The sequence below is a fragment of the Entelurus aequoreus genome, linkage group LG20, assembly GCF_033978785.1.
Source record: "Entelurus aequoreus isolate RoL-2023_Sb linkage group LG20, RoL_Eaeq_v1.1, whole genome shotgun sequence".
In the NCBI taxonomy this organism is placed as follows: domain Eukaryota; kingdom Metazoa; phylum Chordata; class Actinopteri; order Syngnathiformes; family Syngnathidae; genus Entelurus; species Entelurus aequoreus.
Genome location: NC_084750.1, coordinates 12,655,535 through 12,674,495, shown reverse-complemented (window position 1 = coordinate 12,674,495; position 18,961 = coordinate 12,655,535). Strand labels below are relative to the sequence as shown.

Here is an 18,961-nt window from a genome sequence, read left to right as displayed (position 1 = left end):
GAGAAATAATAATCAAAGTGAGTACAAAAAAACAGTACAAAAACAGTACAAAACAGCGCCAGGGGGTTGTAAATTCAAAGTAACTAAAATACAATGCAAAATATATAAATATACCCTTATATACTCTTTTAATGTTGATGTTCGTAAATATTCAGGCATCGGCTCAAGACCTGTATTGAGGACCCAAAAGATTTTTTTAAAAATATTTATTTGTTGTTTTTTTATAAACCTTTATTTATAAATTTCAACATTTACAAACAGTTGAAAAATAATCATCAAAGTGAGTACAAAAAACAGTACACAACAGCGCCAGGGGGTTGTAATTTCAAAGTAACTAAAATAGAATACAAAATATATATATATAAATATACCCTTATGTATACTCTTTTAATTTCGATGCTCGTAAATATCCAGGCATCGGCTCAATTTTTTTTTACAAACCTTTATTTATAAATTTCAACATTTACAAACAGTTGAGAAATAATAATCAAAGTGAGTACAAAAAAACAGTACAAAAACAGTACAAAACAGCGCCAGGGGGTTGTAAATTCAAAGTAACTAAAATACAATGCAAAATATATAAATATACCCTTATATACTCTTTTAATGTTGATGTTCGTAAATATTCAGGCATCGGCTCAAGACCTGTATTGAGGACCCAAAAGATTTTTTTAAAAATATTTATTTGTTGTTTTTTTATAAACCTTTATTTATAAATTTCAACATTTACAAACAGTTGAAAAATAATAATCAAAGTGAGTACAAAAAAACAGTACAAAAACAGTACAAAACAGCGCCAGGGGGTTGTAAATTCAAAGTAACTAAAATAGAAGGCAAAATATATAAATATACCCTTATACATGTATACTCTTGATGTTCGTAAATATTCAGGCATCGGCTCAAGACCTGTATTGAGGACCCAAGAGATTTTTTTTTTTAATATTTATTTGTTGGTTTTTTATAAACCTTTATTCATAAATTTCAACATTTACAAACAGTTGAAAAATAATCATCAAAGTGAGTACAAAAAAACAGTACAAAACAGCGCCAGGGGGTTGTAAATTCAAAGTAACTAAAATAGAATGCTAAATATATTTATATATAAATATACTCTTATGTATACTCTTTTAATTTCGATGTTCGTAAATATCCAGGCATCGGCTCAATTTTTTTTTACAAACCTTTATTTATAAATTTCAACATTTACAAACAGTTGAAAAATAATAATCAAAGTGAGTACAAAAAAACAGTACAAAAACAGTACAAAACAGCGCCAGGGGGTTGTAAATTCAAAGTAACTAAAATAGAATGCAAAATATATAAATATACCCTTATATACTCTTTTAATGTTGATGTTCGTAAATATTCAGGCATCGGCTCAAGACTTGTATTGAGGACCCAAGAGATTTTTAAAAAAATATTTATTTGTTGTTTTTTTTATAAACCTTTATTTATAAATTTCAACATTTACAAACAGTTGAAAAATAATCATCAAAGTGAGTACAAAAAACAGTACACAACAGCGCCAGGGGGTTGTAATTTCAAAGTAACTAAAATAGAATACAAAATATATATATATAAATATACCCTTATGTATACTCTTTTAATTTCGATGCTCGTAAATATCCAGGCATCGGCTCAATTTTTTTTTACAAACCTTTATTTATAAATTTCAACATTTACAAACAGTTGAGAAATAATAATCAAAGTGAGTACAAAAAAACAGTACAAAAACAGTACAAAACAGCGCCAGGGGGTTGTAAATTCAAAGTAACTAAAATAGAAGGCAAAATATATAAATATACCCTTATACATGTATACTCTCGATGTTCGTAAATATTCAGGCATCGGCTCAAGACCTGTATTGAGGACCCAAGAGATTTTTTTTTTTAATATTTATTTGTTGGTTTTTTATAAACCTTTATTTATAAATTTCAACATTTACAAACAGTTGAAAAATAATCATCAAAGTGAGTACAAAAAAACAGTACAAAACAGCGCCAGGGGGTTGTAAATTCAAAGTAACTAAAATAGAATGCTAAATATATTTATATATAAATATACTCTTATGTATACTCTTTTAATTTCGATATTCGTAAATATCCAGGCATCGGCTCAATTTTTTTTATAAACCTTTATTTATAAATTTCAACATTTACAAACAGTTGAGAAATAATAATCAAAGTAAGTACAAAAAAACAGTACAAAAACAGTACAAAACAGCGCCAGGGGGTTGTAAATTCAAAGTAACTAAAATAGAATGCAAAATATATAAATATACCCTTATACATGTATACTCTCGATGTTCGTAAATATTCAGGCATCGGCTCAAGACCTGTATTGAGGACCCAAGAGATTTTTTTTAAAATATTTATTTGTTGGTTTTTTATAAACCTTTATTCATAAATTTCAACATTTACAAACAGTTGAAAAATAATCATCAAAGTGAGTACAAAAAAACAGTACAAAACAGCGCCAGGGGGTTGTAAATTCAAAGTAACTAAAATAGAATGCTAAATATATTTATATATAAATATACTCTTATGTATACTCTTTTAATTTCGATGTTCGTAAATATCCAGGCATCGGCTCAATTTTTTTTTACAAACCTTTATTTATAAATTTCAACATTTACAAACAGTTGAAAAATAATAATCAAAGTGAGTACAAAAAAACAGTACAAAAACAGTACAAAACAGCGCCAGGGGGTTGTAAATTCAAAGTAACTAAAATAGAATGCAAAATATATAAATATACCCTTATATACTCTTTTAATGTTGATGTTCGTAAATATTCAGGCATCGGCTCAAGACCTGTATTGAGGACCCAAGAGATTTTTAAAAAAATATTTATTTGTTGTTTTTTTATAAACCTTTATTTATAAATTTCAACATTTACAAACAGTTGAAAAATAATCATCAAAGTGAGTACAAAAAACAGTACACAACAGCGCCAGGGGGTTGTAATTTCAAAGTAACTAAAATAGAATACAAAATATATATATATAAATATACCCTTATGTATACTCTTTTAATTTCGATGCTCGTAAATATCCAGGCATCGGCTCAATTTTTTTTTACAAACCTTTATTTATAAATTTCAACATTTACAAACAGTTGAGAAATAATAATCAAAGTGAGTACAAAAAAACAGTACAAAAACAGTACAAAACAGCGCCAGGGGGTTGTAAATTCAAAGTAACTAAAATAGAAGGCAAAATATATAAATATACCCTTATACATGTATACTCTCGATGTTCGTAAATATTCAGGCATCGGCTCAAGACCTGTATTGAGGACCCAAGAGATTTTTTTTTTAAATATTTATTTGTTGGTTTTTTATAAACCTTTATTTATAAATTTCAACATTTACAAACAGTTGAAAAATAATCATCAAAGTGAGTACAAAAAAACAGTACAAAACAGCGCCAGGGGGTTGTAAATTCAAAGTAACTAAAATAGAATGCTAAATATATTTATATATAAATATACTCTTATGTATACTCTTTTAATTTCGATATTCGTAAATATCCAGGCATCGGCTCAATTTTTTTTATAAACCTTTATTTATAAATTTCAACATTTACAAACAGTTGAGAAATAATAATCAAAGTGAGTACAAAAAAACAGTACAAAACAGCGCCAGGGGGTTGTAAATTCAAAGTAACTAAAATAGAATGCAAAATATATAAATATACCCTTATACATGTATACTCTCGATGTTCGTAAATATTCAGGCATCGGCTCAAGACCTGTATTGAGGACCCAAGAGATTTTTTTTTAAATATTTATTTGTTGGTTTTTTATAAACCTTTATTTATAAATTTCAACATTTACAAACAGTTGAAAAATAATCATCAAAGTGAGTAAAAAAAACAGTACAAAACAGCGCCAGGGGGTTGTAAATTCAAAGTAACTAAAATAGAATGCAATATATATATATATATATATATATATATATTTTATATATATATATATATATATATATTTTATATATATATATATATATATATATATATATATAGATATATATATATATATATATATATAAATTTATTTATATATATATATATATATATATATATATATATATATATATATATATATATATATATATATATATATATATATATATATATATATATATATATATATATATATATATATATATATATATATATATATATACATAGATTGCCACCCCTCCACCCCCCTTGTTTGTTGTGTATATTTATTAATATATGCACATGTATTAATATCATATTGATATATATAAATTGATGTAGGACAATTCTACTTCCATAATGGCAGGACCCCAGAGATCGTAAACAACATCAAGTCCCACTCCGGTCCAAAAGATGGCGCTCATGTGCACCCAAGGTCGATGGACGAGTGTCAGTTTACCAAAAAAGAAGAAAACAGAGGGCGGAGCTTCATGACCGGCGATGCGGAAAGACACTCGGCTCCGATAGGCTGAGTTTGTACGGCTCCAGTATCATCCGTCGTGATTGGTCGGAAGTCAGCGCTCGAACGTTAGCGCGTGCGCACTAGGGCGGCGCGGGAATTCAAATTTGAACAGGAGCTTTTTATTTTTTTTCTCCATTTCCCAGAGGACGACCGAGCTTAAAGAAGACAAGTTGACTTCTCCTTTTATGCACTTCTCACTTCTCGCTGCTTCCAACACTTCATTTAGTTGCGCTCCGAATGGATCCTTTTACGGAGGTGAGTACATTAACTTCTATTACTTTGACAGTATACGTCCAATTTCTGCAACAAACCTCTTTACAGTACATTATGAATGCATTTGTTTGTATATTTCTACTTTTAAAACCTCTCAAAACATGACATGGTAATAAATAAGTGACAAAGGACAAAACCTAAATGGAATACTTAACTTTAAACTGTAACGCAAAACTAAATCATTCAAGACTAAAAACCAGAAATGATGATTTTTACAATTAGACATCCCTGGTCTTATTTTTATATTATTCTGTAAAGGAGCATGAAGAGGACAGATATTATGAGGAGGGTCTTTTATCAAATTTAAAATGTTCTTTAATTACATCTGTGCTTGAAGCCATCACATTCCTAAGTGACACATTGGAGCTGATGTCACGTGACTCATACAGTACATCCGGGAAGTCTTCGTTTTTGTCCTCAAAATTCTACACACAACACCCTATAATGTAAAAACGTTTTTTTTTTTTTTTTTCAAATGTATTAAAAACACAACAATGACATGCACATGCAGTCGTGGTCAAAAGTGTACATACACTTGTAAAGAACATGATGTCATGGCTGTCTTGAGCAGGGGTCACCAACGCGGTGCCCGCGGGCACCAGGTAGCCCGTAAGGACCAGATGAGTAGCCCGCTGGCCTGTTCTAAAAATAGCTCAAATAGCAGCACTTACCAGTGAGCTGCCTCTATTTTTTAAATTGTATTTATTTACTAGCAAGCTGGTCTCGCTTTGCTCGACATTTTTAATTCTAGGAGAGACAAAACTCAAATAGAATTTGAAAATCCAAGAAAATATTTTAAAGACTTGGTCTTCACTTGTTTAAATAAATTCATTCATTTTTTTACTTTGCTTCTTATAACTTTCAGAAAGACAATTTTAGAGAAAAAATACAACCTTAAAAAGGATTTTAGGATTTTTAAACACATATACCTTTTTACCTTTTAAATTCCTTCCTCTTAGTGCCTGTGGTCAAGGCTCATATCGTTCAGTTTCGCTCCCACACCAACGGCACAACATCATTTTTACTTCATAAAATAGATTTACTGGTAGTAAGTAAGATACCAAAAGTTCGGAAATTGACACCTAGCCCATTTTGTGTAATCGGTGTTGAAAGCCGGTACTATTTTTCAGTGAGGCGCAGTGATATCTAGTGGGGAGTGGCGCGGTTTTGGTCACATGGACCAATCAGGTAGCAGCTTTATTCTAACAACATACCTGCTATGGCGACGACAACATCCGAGAGTGAAGAGGAACGAAAGACCTCAAAAGTTAGAAAAAAAGTGCGTAAAGAGGAAAATAAAAGATGCTATATGCATCTTTCATCTGTGAACAATGAGGACGTCCAGCACTTCACTCGGACACGGTGGGACACATACAGAAACTATTTAAAACAGTGGCTTTGTCTGCAAGACCAGAACAAGCATCTGGCAGAAATCTATAAACATTGCTCGGATGTAGATTTTGACGCTATTCCTGACGACGCTGGGTTTCACGCAACATGCTACCGACGTTTTACAGATAAATCTGCATTGTTTTATGCCGAGAAAAGGACCGCACGGGCGGTGGGAGAACCATCTGCAGCCGCAGGTCAGTCAGCAGGCACGTCTGAAACTCCCCGAAAGAAACTTCGATCTCGTTCAGGTTTGCCCGTTGCTTCTGCCGGCCCCGTCCTGCCAGCCATCTGTATAATTTGTCAAAAAGTGGAAAAGTACACTCGTGTGGGAGGAAAACGCCAGAGGGATCAACTCACACAAGCAGAAACCGTGTCGGCAGGTATGTGACACACACACACACACACACACACTCACACACACACACACACACACACACACACACACACACACACACACACACACACACACACACACACACACACACACACACACACACACACACACACACTCACACACACACACACACACACACACACACACACACACACACACACACACACACACACACACACACACACACACACACACACACACACACACACACACACGTGTGTGAATCTATAGTAATAATGTTACAGTACATAGCGTAGGATTGAAAGAATGTGTTGTTACTTTGTAATAACCAAATGGACCATTTATACACTGTCAGAGTTAAGGGGAGACCTTGGAATTTAAAAGTTTGAGAACCACTGGCCTAGAAAAGGAAGCCCCACCCATCCCCCCATATACCTTCACACCACAGCCCCAATCTCTCTCTCCCCCCCACACACACACACACACACACACACACACACACCCCTGGACTGATTTACACATCACAACCCCCACCCCTCCCCCCGCACACCTTCACACCTCACCCCTCATCCCTGAACTGACTGAACTGTGACCACTACCCACATCCCTGCTGTGACTTCATGTCACCTCCACTGCTGCTACAATAATTGAAGAATGCATAGTGCACTTTATACATCATCATTGTCATATCATCCATTATCATCTTCACTGTGAACTGAATGTGCAATACTGCTTCTGTCTACTCATGCCCACTATAGATCTGTTGTAAGATCCACACTTTAATTTACTTTATCTTATTTCTTTATTTTTGTTTCTTATTTTATTTTATTATATTTATTAGTATTAAACATCCTTAGCATTTACATTTTTAGTAAGTTTATTGTAAGTGTGCAATATAGTTTAAGTTTATTCTTGTTTAATTTTTATATTCTGTGATTCTTTATTTAGCTTAAGTTTATATTTATATTTATATTTTGTGAATTTGCAAGGGGGACCAGCAAAATAAGCTTTTCATTGTGCAGTGTGACTGTCTGTTTATCTGTGCATATGACAATAGATATCTTGAATCTTGGAATGTTTAGCTGGGAGTTCAGCAGCTCACATCACAGAGTCGTAAATCACAGGGTCATAAATACCTCTCCAACCCCCCACTCAAGACACACACACACACACACACTTTTTTACTTGTAAATCTCTGATTTTGCCAATAAAGCTTATTCTAATTATTTTTCTTTTAAAGGCCAGTTGCTGAAGGCAGCTGAGATTAAGAAAGATGCTGCCATTCTTCTGCACATCAACGACAAAGACTGTGTTGCTATAGAGGTCCGGTACCACAAAATCAGTCGACATTTTTGCCCCCATCAAGGCTCAAAAACTGAAGACCTTTAGTGACCAGGCAAAAACAAAGACAAAATCTGCAGCAGCCAAAGATGTCATTCTGCGTGCAGACAAGAAACTTTTCTCCAGGCTACTCATTATTGGTCAAAGTAGAAAGGTAGACCTGAGGCAAATTCTGTCCTACTCCTTGGGAACGGTTTCATATCCCTTAGCCAGTACTGATGGGTCACTTGCTAAAACAGACAAATCTGCCTTGATGAATATATTGGAGAACAAAGACAAAGACTGCTTAGTTCAGCAAGTTCCGTCAGATGGAGCTATTCTCTTCGATGGCATGGCAGTCATTCAAGCCATGCATTCCAAACCAGCTACCTTTGGAGAGTTGGCTGACAACTTACTCCAGTACGTGGTCAAGATAGCTCTGCAGCACAAGTGTACAAGGATAGACTTTGTCATTGACCAGTATCCAGAAATCAGTATTAAAAACCTAGAGCGGTCACGGAGAGCTGAGGGTGGTACACAACAGGTGCAGATCTATGGACGGGATCAGAAGGCACCCACACAGTGGAAAAAGTTTCTATCTAATGGGACCAACAAAGCAGCACTGGCAGAATTCCTCTTTGTTGCATGGCGAGATGCTGATCTCACCATTTTGGGCAGGGACTTCAGCTTGTACATAGCACATGGAGAACTGTGTCACTGTGTTACTGTGAAAGAGGGTTCACAAACTGTCAGTGCTGTTCACGAACTGACATGTGACCATGAGGAATGTGACACTAGGGTGTTTTTACATGCACAGCATGCTGCACAAGAACATCAAACTGTTGTCATCAAAAGCCCTGACACTGATGTGGCAGTGATTGCTGTAAGTCTTCAAAGAGCTTTACAGTGTAGCTTGTATTTTTTCACGGGAGTAGGCAACAGAACGAGGATCATAGACGTGGCTAAGGTGGCAGCAGCTCTTGGCAACAGTGTTTGTTCTGCACTCATTGGCATCCATACCTTCACAGGTTGTGACTCGACCAGTGCCTTTCATGGCAAGGGCAAAAGGAAGACATTTTCTCTTGCTTGTCAGAAAGACGAATACCTGACTGCGTTCTCAAATCTGGGCAGCAGTTTTAACCTTGACCAGTCTACGTTCAAAACACTGAGCAAATATGTGTGCCACCTGTATGGACAGGCATCTGCCAAAGACGTGAACGATGCAAGATACAAAGCATTCTGTATGGCATCGTCAGCTTTGCCAGAACTGTCCATTCCCCCAACAAGTGATGCCCTCCACCAACACTGCAAAAGGGCAAACTACCAAGCAGCAGTAATGCGACATTCCCTGACTGGTATGATGTGTGCCCCTTCACCCATTGGCAATGGATGGTACATTGAGGATGGGGAGTTAACAGTAAGATGGATGACTAGAAATCCTGCCCCAGATAGTGTGCTGCAGGTAGTCCACTGTGGTTGCAAGACAAGCAAATGTGAAACAGAAAGATGTTCATGTATGTCTGCAAAAATGTCTTGTACTGATTTATGTCACTGCCAGAACTGTGGAAATGTTTCAAAGGAAACAGAAGAAAGAGGTGCATGGGATGATGACACAGATGAAAGTGATATTGATGAGTAATTACGCACCATGTCACCATGTAAAATTTGCCACTTTTGTTTCTTTATCAAGATGTTTGATTATCGAGATGCCACACTGCCATTTTAACGGTAAAGCTTAAATAATGTCTGTATTACCTTTTTTTTCAAATTTGTTTTGGTCTTTTGTGTGTGTTTGTGTGTGTGTGTGTGTGTGTGGGGGGGGGGGGGTATAAATGACACATGCTGTGAAACAATTTGCTACTTTAATAAATATTTATCATATTTTATACCAATTTGGGCCTTTACTGCATCTATTTTAATCTTGTCCATTTTTGCCTTATTCCAGTTTTGGGGTGCATGGTAATATTTTGCTAGATTTTAAGCCACTTTTGGCCACGGTGTGTTACTTCTTTTGTACCTTTGATTACATAGAAGGTTGTGACATTTTTTTAATGTATGATACATAAGCTTTTAGCTAAATTTAATAAGTGTGTGCTTCATTGTGCTGGGGCAAATCACTTCAGTTGAATCGTTTTTTAAGAAATTTGCTACATTTCATGATCTAAATTCACATATGAGTATACTAAGGCACCAATATTTGTTTCAGATGTTAGGTATATGTATTTATGATATTTGAGAAAGATTTTGTGTTGCCAAAATGAATAAGACATATTTTACAAGCCAAAACTGCAGCACAAGATTTTCGTTTTTTGTGATTTACCTCTATATACATTTCTGGCTTGTGACAAAATTTGGCTAGGTATCATGTTCTGAACTTTTAACCCAAAGTCCAGAAGGGTATTATCTATGCAAAAATGCATTGAACAAGTTGTGCTTAGACGTGGGAGCGAAATTCATTTTCTAGGCACTTTTTCTCATGTCAGCTCACCGTCTATCTTCTTTCCTGACAATTTAAATCAATGTTCAAGTCATTTTTTTTATTTTTTATTATAAAGAATAATTAATACATTTTAATTTAATTCTTCATTTTAGCTTCTGTTTTTTCGACAAAGAATATTTGTGAAATATTTCTTCAAACTTATTATGATTAAAATTCAAAAAAATTATTCTGGCAAATCTAGAAAAATCTGTCGAATCAAATTTAAATCTTATTTCAAAGTATTTTGAATTTCTTTTAAAATTTTTGTTCTGGAAAATCTAGAAGAAATAATGATTTGTCTTTGTTAGAAATATAGCTTGGTCCATCCATCCATCCATCCATTTTCTACCGCTTATTCCCTTTGGGGGCGCTGGAGCCTATCTCAGCTACTATTGGGCGGAAGGCGGGGTACACCCTGGACAAGTCGCCACCTCATCGCTTGGTCCAATTTGTTATATATTCTAACAAAGTGTAGATTGGATTTTAACCTATTTAAAACATGTCATAAAAATTCTAAAATTCATCTTAATCAGGAAAAATTACTAATGATGTTCCATAAATTATTTTTTTAAATTTTTTCAAAAAGATTCGAATTAGCTAGTTTTTCTCTTCTTTTTTTCGGTTGAATTTTGAATTTTAAAGAGTCGAAATTGAAGATAAACTATGTGTAAAAATTTAATAGTCATTTTTTTTCGTGTTTTCTCCTCTTTTAAACCGTTCAATTAAGTGTAAATATCATTAATTATTAATAATAACATAGAGTTAAAGGTAAATTGAGCAAATTGGCTATTTCTGGCAATTTATTTAAGTGTGTATCAAACTGGTAGCCCTTCGCATTAATCACTACCCAAGAAGTAGCTCTTGCTTTCAAAAAGGTTGCTGACCCCTGGTCTTGAGTTTCCAATCATTTCTACAACTTTTATTTTTTTGTGATAGAGCAGACCTGGGCAAATTAAGGCCCGGGGGCCAGTTGCGGCCCGCGGGTCATTTTTTAACGGCCCATTTTAAAATACGATTAAAAAAATTAAAAACATAAAAAGTGGTATAAAAGAGCAAACAGGTGAAATGTAACAAAAACATGTTGCAATGTTTACTCTAATAACACAAAGCTGCCATGCAGGCTGTTTCTTTCTTTAAAAGAAAATAATGAATGAAAATCAATCTTATTATGAATTATTGACCTATCCAAGGCTCCATTTACGTCACATTAAATATTGCACTTTGAGATATTTTTGGGGGAAAATGTTGCATATTTTGTTTGCCATATAAAGAATTGAGCTGTCTTTTTTTTTTTTAAAGAAGGGCCTAAAACGAACAAACAAAAATACAACTTATAATTGACGGATAGATCTGGGGCCGTACTTATCAAGCTTCTTAGAGTGCCATTTTACACTTAAGTCCTGAGAATTTGCGAAATTTAGTCCTACTCTCAAACTTAAGAATAAAAGCTTTTTATCAACGTTCTTAAGTCTAAGAATCACTCCTACTCTCCACCATATTTAAGAGACCTTCAGAGGTGTCTTAAGTGGTTAGGAGTTGCCAGCAGGGGATGGCACTGAGGCGAGAGAGACGTGCGCGAACGTTCAGGGAACGGAACAATGTTTTTTGTTTTTTTTGATGACGAGCAGCTGATTAAACGGTATCGTTTAGACAGAGCGGATATTATTTTTGTCACAGATTTAATACTTTTCGATTCCTTGTTGATTTCTGCATGTGTCTGCAGTGGGCTAGTATATATAGAGCCACCCACACCAGTTTCAAATTAGTTGCCTAATTAATGAATTGGAAAGAAAATGTTATGACAGTAGCGTATGTGTGGCCCTTTAATAGGTGACAGCATGTGAGGTGAGTGACGTCAGTGAGTGTGTGGGCGATAGAAGAGAGGGAGCGGTAGCGTGAGTGCCGGCGGGGACTAGTTTGTTTTGTATTATTTTGTAGTTTATTGTCCAAATATACACTCCCATTGTCCACTTAAATATTTCCAAGATATTTCTTTATTCTTAGACAAGGGATTCCCTTCCGTGATTGGTCATTTCTATGGACACAGAAATGACGTCACCTAAAATTCCGTTTACGGCACATAGTAATGTCGTAATTCAGCTCTGAGTGTGACACTTAAGATTCAGTCCTACACTTCGCTGAAAGTGTGAGTAAGACGCTCGATAACTAACTTTTAAGTGCAGCTTTCAGCGAAGAATTTATTTACTCTTAAGTCAACTCTTAGCAGACTTCTTAGGAGTCATTCTAAGAAGCTTGATAAGTACGGCCCCTGAAGTTGATCTCGAGATTATTGTGTTAAAAGTAAACAGCAAAAAAAATGTATATTTTATTTTTTAACACTTTAATGAGTAGGACCCTTTTGGTTCATCGCTCACAAAATAATAATGAATTAAAATCAATGGTGTTATGAGTTATCGACCTTTTTTAAGGCTCCAATTATTATATAATCTAAAATATTCCACTTAAAAATGTTATCGGGTGAAAATATTGCATATTTTGTGTTTTGTCCATAAAAAAACAGGGTTTTCTTTGACAAAAAGAGCATACGACTTAAATCTTTAAAAATGTATATTGACAGACAGACCTAATGTTGATCTATGGATTTAAAACTTGAAAACTCTAGCAGGACCGATAATCAGTGTTTTCTTACCGTTAAGATGTAAAAAGTTAGTGGACATAATTTCATTTAGACACGCCTCCAGATGACTGGCGTGTTGGTCAGCTTTGGGGGCATGTAGAGTTGGGTGTCATCAGCATAACAGTGAAAGCTAACAGCGTATTTGCGTATGATGTCACCTAGCGACAGCATGTAGATACTGAAGAGTGCAGGGCCATAAAGAGTCAAACAAATCTGTGTATTTTACCAGTTTTTAACAGAACAAAACTGGCAGCTTCGTTGTTAGACTTTTATTGTAAAATATATGGTATTTTACAACATATTACTGTAAATAGAAATACAGTACCACTGTTTAATTTAATTTGGGCAACTAGGCTGCCAGTTTTTTACCATAATAAAATGTATTACCATGAAATCATCAACCGTGGATTTTACAGTAAAAGAAAAAAACCTGACAGCTCAGTCGACTTAAATTTACTGTAAAAAAAACAAACACGGGTCCCTAAATTTTACAGTAAAATCTATTGGTCATTTTTATAGTGTACAATTTGATGGCTAACTTGCTTCGAAATCATAAGTTACGCAGATATTTCAGTATTTATTTGGATTTTGACCAAAAAAGTTAGATAATATGTGTTGCAATATTGGACAATATTTTTTTCCCCTGTCAAACTAGAAAAAACACCTAATACATTTTTATTAATAAAGAAAATATAAGGTATTTTATTGACACTAATTATTTCCAGAGTAAAACAAATCTGTGTATTTTACCAGTTTTTAACAGAACAAAACTGGCAGCTTCATTGTTAGACTTTTATTGTAAAATACATAGTATTTTACAACATATTACTGCAAATAGAAATACAGTACCGCTGTTTAATTTAATTTTGGCAACTAGGCTGCCAGTTTTTTACCATAATAAAATGTATTACCACAAAATCATCAACCGTGGATTTTACAGTAAAAGAAAAAAACCTGACAGCTCAGTCGACTTAAATTTACTGTAAAAAAACAAACACGGGTCCCTAAATTTTACGGTAAAATCTATTGGTCATTTTTATAGTGTACAATTTGATGGCTAACTTGCTTCGAAATCATAAGTTACGCAGATATTTCAGTATTTATTTGGATTTTGACAAAAAAAGTTAGAATATGTGTTGCAATATTGGACAATATTTTTTTCCCCTGTCAAACTAGAAAAAACACCTAACACATTTTTATTACGAAAGTAAAGAAAGAAAATATAAGGTATTTTATTGACACTAATTATTTCCAGAGTAAAACAAATCTGTGTATTTTACCAGTTTTTAACAGAACAAAACTGGCAGCTTCGTTGTTAGACTTTTATTGTAAAATATATGGTATTTTACAACATATTACTGCAAATAGAAATACAGTACCGCTGTTTAATTTAATTTTGGCAACTAGGCTGCCAGTTTTTTACCATAATAAAATGTATTACCATAAAATCATCAACCGTGGATTTTACAGTAAAAGAAAAAAACCTGACAGCTCAGTCGACTTAAATTTACTGTAAAAAAAACAAACACGGGTCCCTAAATTTTACGGTCAAATCTATTGGTCATTTTTATAGTGTACAATTTGATGGCTAACTTGCTTCGAAATCCTAAGTTACGCAGATATTTCAGTATTTATTTGGATTTTGACCCAAAAAGTTAGAATATGTGTTGCAATATTGGACAATATTTTTTCCCCTGTCAAACTAGAAAAAACACCTAATACATTTTTATTAATAAAGTAAATAAAGAAAATATAAGGTATTTTATTGACACTAATTATTTCCAGGCTTTTGCGGGCCATATAAAATGACGTGGAGGGCCAGATCTGGCCCGCGGGCTTTGAGTTTGACACCTGTGTTATCTCACCATATGAAATATAACTTACTTCACTCATTATTATTGATTTATTTTTAATGTTATTACTTATGGAGTACATTGGAAATAAATCGAGAACAGGAAGTGAACAAAAGTTGTCACCGGTAACTTTTTTGACGAGCGAACAAACTGTCACACGATTGCATAAGCTCCTGGCGGAGGTAATGGAAGGTTTGCTGGAAAAGATTGAACATGTAATTTGATCTTTTCACTTAAGTATAAAAGGCGTCCAAATGCTTGAACCCACACAGAAACTGTTGGAGCGGACTCGTGCTCGCAGAGAAAACCTCCAGAAAAAACTAGCTGAGCGACCAAATGCAGCCAAGGTGGTGAAAAGAGGCAGAGAGCCTCTGATTGACAACAACGCTGTGATTGGTCAGCCAGTCGCTCCCAAAGGTCGGTCCCTCCTCCACGCTTCACCACGCTGACGTTTGAATTGGTCTAAGTTCCTCTCCTTTCTTCCACAGCGGCCTCCACCAAACCGTCTCCGTCCAAGCGCAGGTGCTCGGCGGAGAATGTCGAGCCGGCGGCGCGAGAGCAGGACGGGGGCGTGGCCTCTGCGCTCCAGGACCATCCGCCCTCGGACCGCAAGCCTCCACCTGTGCCCACAGGTGAGCCAGCAGGGAGGAAGGAGGAGACTCCAGGTGTGGAGTCTGACGAGGCGGCGGAGCTTCCTCAAAGTCCAAAGAGCAGCGAGGAACCAGAAGAAGACTCTGCTGCCGCTGGCATGAAGTCTCGTCTGCAGAGGCTTGCTGAGCAGAGGAAGGGCTGGGACGGCAGTAACGGTAACTTTCTATACGTGAATACTGCACATCTATCTCCTTTACCGACTCACTTTGTGTCATTGTTTGGTTGGCAAATGTTAAGGTGGTATTATTAAATAGGTGTGTAATTGTTTTGTTGTCAAATGTTAAGGTGGTATTATTAAATAGATGTATAATTGTTTGGTTGTCAAATGTTAAGGTGGTATTATTAAATAGGTGTGTAATTGTTTGGTTGTCAAATGTTAAGGTGGTATTATTAAATAAGTGTGTAATTGTTTGGTTGTCATATGTTAAGGTGGTATTATTAAATAGGTGTATAATTGTTTTGTTAAATGTTAAGGTGGTATTATTAAATACTGTAATTGTTTGGTTGTCAAATGTTAAGGTGGTATTATTAAATAGGTGTATAATTGTTTGGTTGTCAAATGTTAAGGTGGTATTATTAAATAGGTGTGTAATTGTTTGGTTGTCAAATGTTAAGGTGGTATTTTAAATAGGTGTGTAATTGTCAAATATTAAGGTGGTATTACTAAATAAGTGTAATTGTTTGGTTGTCAAATGTTAAGGTGGTATTATTAAATAAGTGTGTAATTGTTTGGTTGTCAAATGTTAAGGTGGTATTATTAAATAGGTGTGTAATTGTCAAATATTAAGGTGGTATTATTAAATAAGTGTAATTTTTGGTTGTCAAATGTTGAGGTGGTATTATTAAATAAGTGTGTAATTGTTTGGTTGTCAAATGTTAAGGTGTTATTATTAAATAGATGTATAATTGTTTGGTTGTCAAATGTTAAGGTGGTATTAAATAGGTGTGTAATTGTTTATTTGTAAAATGTTAAGGTAGTATTATTAAATAGGTGTATAATTGTTTATTTGTCAAATGTTAAGGTGGTATTATTAAATAGGTGTGTAATTTTTTTGTTGTCAAATGTTAAGGTGGTATTAAATAGGTGTGTAATTGTTTATTTGTAAAATGTTAAGGTAGTATTATTAAATAGGTGTATAATTGTTTATTTGTCAAATGTTAAGGTAGTATTATTAAATAGGTGTGTAATTGTTTTGTTGTCAAATGTTAAGGTGGTATTATTAAATAAGTGTATAATTGTTTGGTTGTCAAATGTTAAGGTGGTATTATTAAATAGGTGTGTAATTGTTTTTTTGTAAAATGTTAAGGTGGTATTATTAAATAGGTGTGTAATTGTTTGGTTGTCAAATGTTAAGGTGGTATTATTAAATAGGTGTATAATTGTTTATTTGTCAAATGTTAAGGTAGTATTATTAAATAGGTGTGTAATTGTTTTGTTGTCAAATGTTAAGGTGGTATTATTAAATAAGTGTATAATTGTTTGGTTGTCAAATGTTAAGGTGGTATTATTAAATAGGTGTGTAATTGTCAAATATTAAGGTGGTATTATTAAATAAGTGTAATTTTTGGTTGTCAAATGTTAAGGTGGTATTATTAAATAGGTGTGTAATTGTCAAATATTAAGGTGGTATTATTAAATAAGTGTAATTTTTGGTTGTCAAATGTTAAGGTTGTATTATTAAATAGGTGTATAATTGTTTATTTGTCAAATGTTAAGGTAATATTATTAAATAGGTGTGTAATTGTTTTGTTGTCAAATGTTAAGGTGGTATTATTAAAAAAGTGTATAATTGTTTGGTTGTCAAATGTTAAGGTGGTATTATTAAATAGGTGTGTAATTGTCAAATATTAAGGTGGTATTATTAAATAAGTGTAATTTTTGGTTGTCAAATGTTAAGGTGGTATTATTAAATAGGTGTGTAATTGTTTTGTTGTCAAATGTTAAGGTGGTATTATTAAATAAGTGTATAATTGTTTGGTTGTCAAATGTTAAGGTGGTATTATTAAATAGGTGTGTAATTGTCAAATATTAAGGTGGTATTATTAAATAAGTGTAATTTTTGGTTGTCAAATGTTAAGGTGGTATTATTAAATAAGTGTAATTTTTGGTTGTCAAATGTTAAGGTGGTATTATTAAATAAGTGTGTAATTGTTTGGTTGTCAAATGTTAAGGTGGTATTATTAAATAGGTGTGTAATTGTCAAATATTAAGGTGGTATTATTAAATAAGTGTAATTTTTGGTTGTCAAATGTTAAGGTGGTATTATTAAATAAGTGTAATTTTTGGTTGTCAAATGTTAAGGTGGTATTATTAAATAAGTGTGTAATTGTTTGGTTGTCAAATGTTAAGGTGGTATTATTAAATAGGTGTATAATTGTTTATTTGTCAAATGTTAAGGTGGTATTATTAAATAGGTGTGTAATTGTTTGGTTGTCAAATGTTAAGGTGGTATTATTAAATAGGTGTGTAATTGTTTGGTTGTCAAATGTTAAGGTGGTATTATTACATAAGTGTGTGATTGTCAAATATTAAGGTGGTATTATTAAATAAGTGTAATTGTTTGGTTGTCAAATGTTAAGGTGGTATTATTAAATAAGTGTGTAATTGTTTGGTTGTCAAATGTTAAGGTGGTATTATTAAATAGGTGTGTGATTGTCAAATATTAAGGTGGTATTATTAAATAAGTGTAATTGTTTGGTTGTCAAATGTTAAGGTGGTATTATTAAATAAGTGTGTAATTGTTTGGTTGTCAAATGTTAAGGTGGTATTATTAAATAAGTGTGTAATTGTCAAATGTTAAGGTGGTATTATTAAATAGGTGTGTAATTGTCAAATATTAAGGTGGTATTATTAAATAAGTGTGTAATTGTTTGGTTGTCAAATGTTAAGGTGGTATTATTACATAAGTGTGTAATTGTTTGGTGTCAAATGTTAAGGTGGTATTATTAAATAGGTGTATAATTGTTTGGTAGTCAAATGTTAAGGTGGTATTATTAAATAGGTGTGTAATTGTTTGGTTGTCAAATGTTAAGGTGGTATTATTACATAAGTGTGTGATTGTCAAATATTAAGGTGGTATTATTAAATAAGTGTAATTGTTTGGTTGTCAAATGTTAAGGTGGTATTATTAAATAAGTGTGTAATTGTTTGGTTGTCAAATGTTAAGGTGGTATTATTAAATAGGTGTGTGATTGTCAAATATTAAGGTGGTATTATTAAATAGGTGTAATTGTTTGGTTGTCAAATGTTAAGGTGGTATTATTAAATAAGTGTGTAATTGTTTGGTTGTCAAATGTTAAGGTGGTATTATTAAATAAGTGTGTAATTGTCAAATGTTAAGGTGGTATTATTAAATAGGTGTGTAATTGTCAAATATTAAGGTGGTATTATTAAATAAGTGTGTAATTGTTTGGTTGTCAAATGTTAAGGTGGTATTATTACATAAGTGTGTAATTGTTTGGTGTCAAATGTTAAGGTGGTATTATTAAATAGGTGTATAATTGTTTGGTTGTCAAATGTTAAGGTGGTATTTT

The 18,961-nt window shown here is 33.4% G+C and overlaps 2 protein-coding genes across 7 annotated transcripts in view; both read left to right on the top strand.

Annotated features, from left to right (window-relative positions):
• Positions 1-4,569: 4,569 nt before the first annotated feature.
• The window catches only part of anln (anillin, actin binding protein), a 71,229-nt gene continuing 56,837 nt past the window's right edge, over positions 4,570-18,961 (top strand). For all 3 annotated transcript variants that reach the window (XM_062029394.1, XM_062029393.1, XM_062029392.1), the window contains exons 1-3: positions 4,570-4,721; positions 15,049-15,193; positions 15,265-15,582. In XM_062029394.1, coding sequence (XP_061885378.1) covers positions 4,704-4,721; positions 15,049-15,193; positions 15,265-15,582 — 481 coding nt within the window. In that variant the 5' untranslated portion in view covers positions 4,570-4,703. The remainder of the gene's footprint in view (positions 4,722-15,048; positions 15,194-15,264; positions 15,583-18,961) is intronic.
• LOC133635925 (uncharacterized) lies at positions 5,799-9,614 on the top strand. Of its 4 annotated transcripts, none has more exons than XM_062029391.1 (3): positions 5,799-6,325; positions 6,380-6,511; positions 7,727-9,614. In XM_062029391.1, exons 1-3 carry the CDS (start codon positions 5,959-5,961, stop codon positions 7,873-7,875), a joined length of 648 nt encoding a protein of 215 aa, XP_061885375.1. In that variant the 5' UTR covers positions 5,799-5,958; the 3' UTR covers positions 7,876-9,614. The 4 variants fall into 4 exon arrangements, with proteins under 4 accessions (XP_061885375.1, XP_061885374.1, XP_061885373.1 ...); XM_062029389.1 differs by having other exon boundaries at positions 5,813-6,325; XM_062029390.1 differs by having other exon boundaries at positions 5,801-6,511.

Excerpts from the sequence above, each read along its gene's own strand:
- LOC133635925 (XM_062029389.1), top strand. The coding sequence starts at position 8,081 with ATGAATATATTGGAGAACAAAGACAAAGACTGCTTAGTTCAGCAAGTT.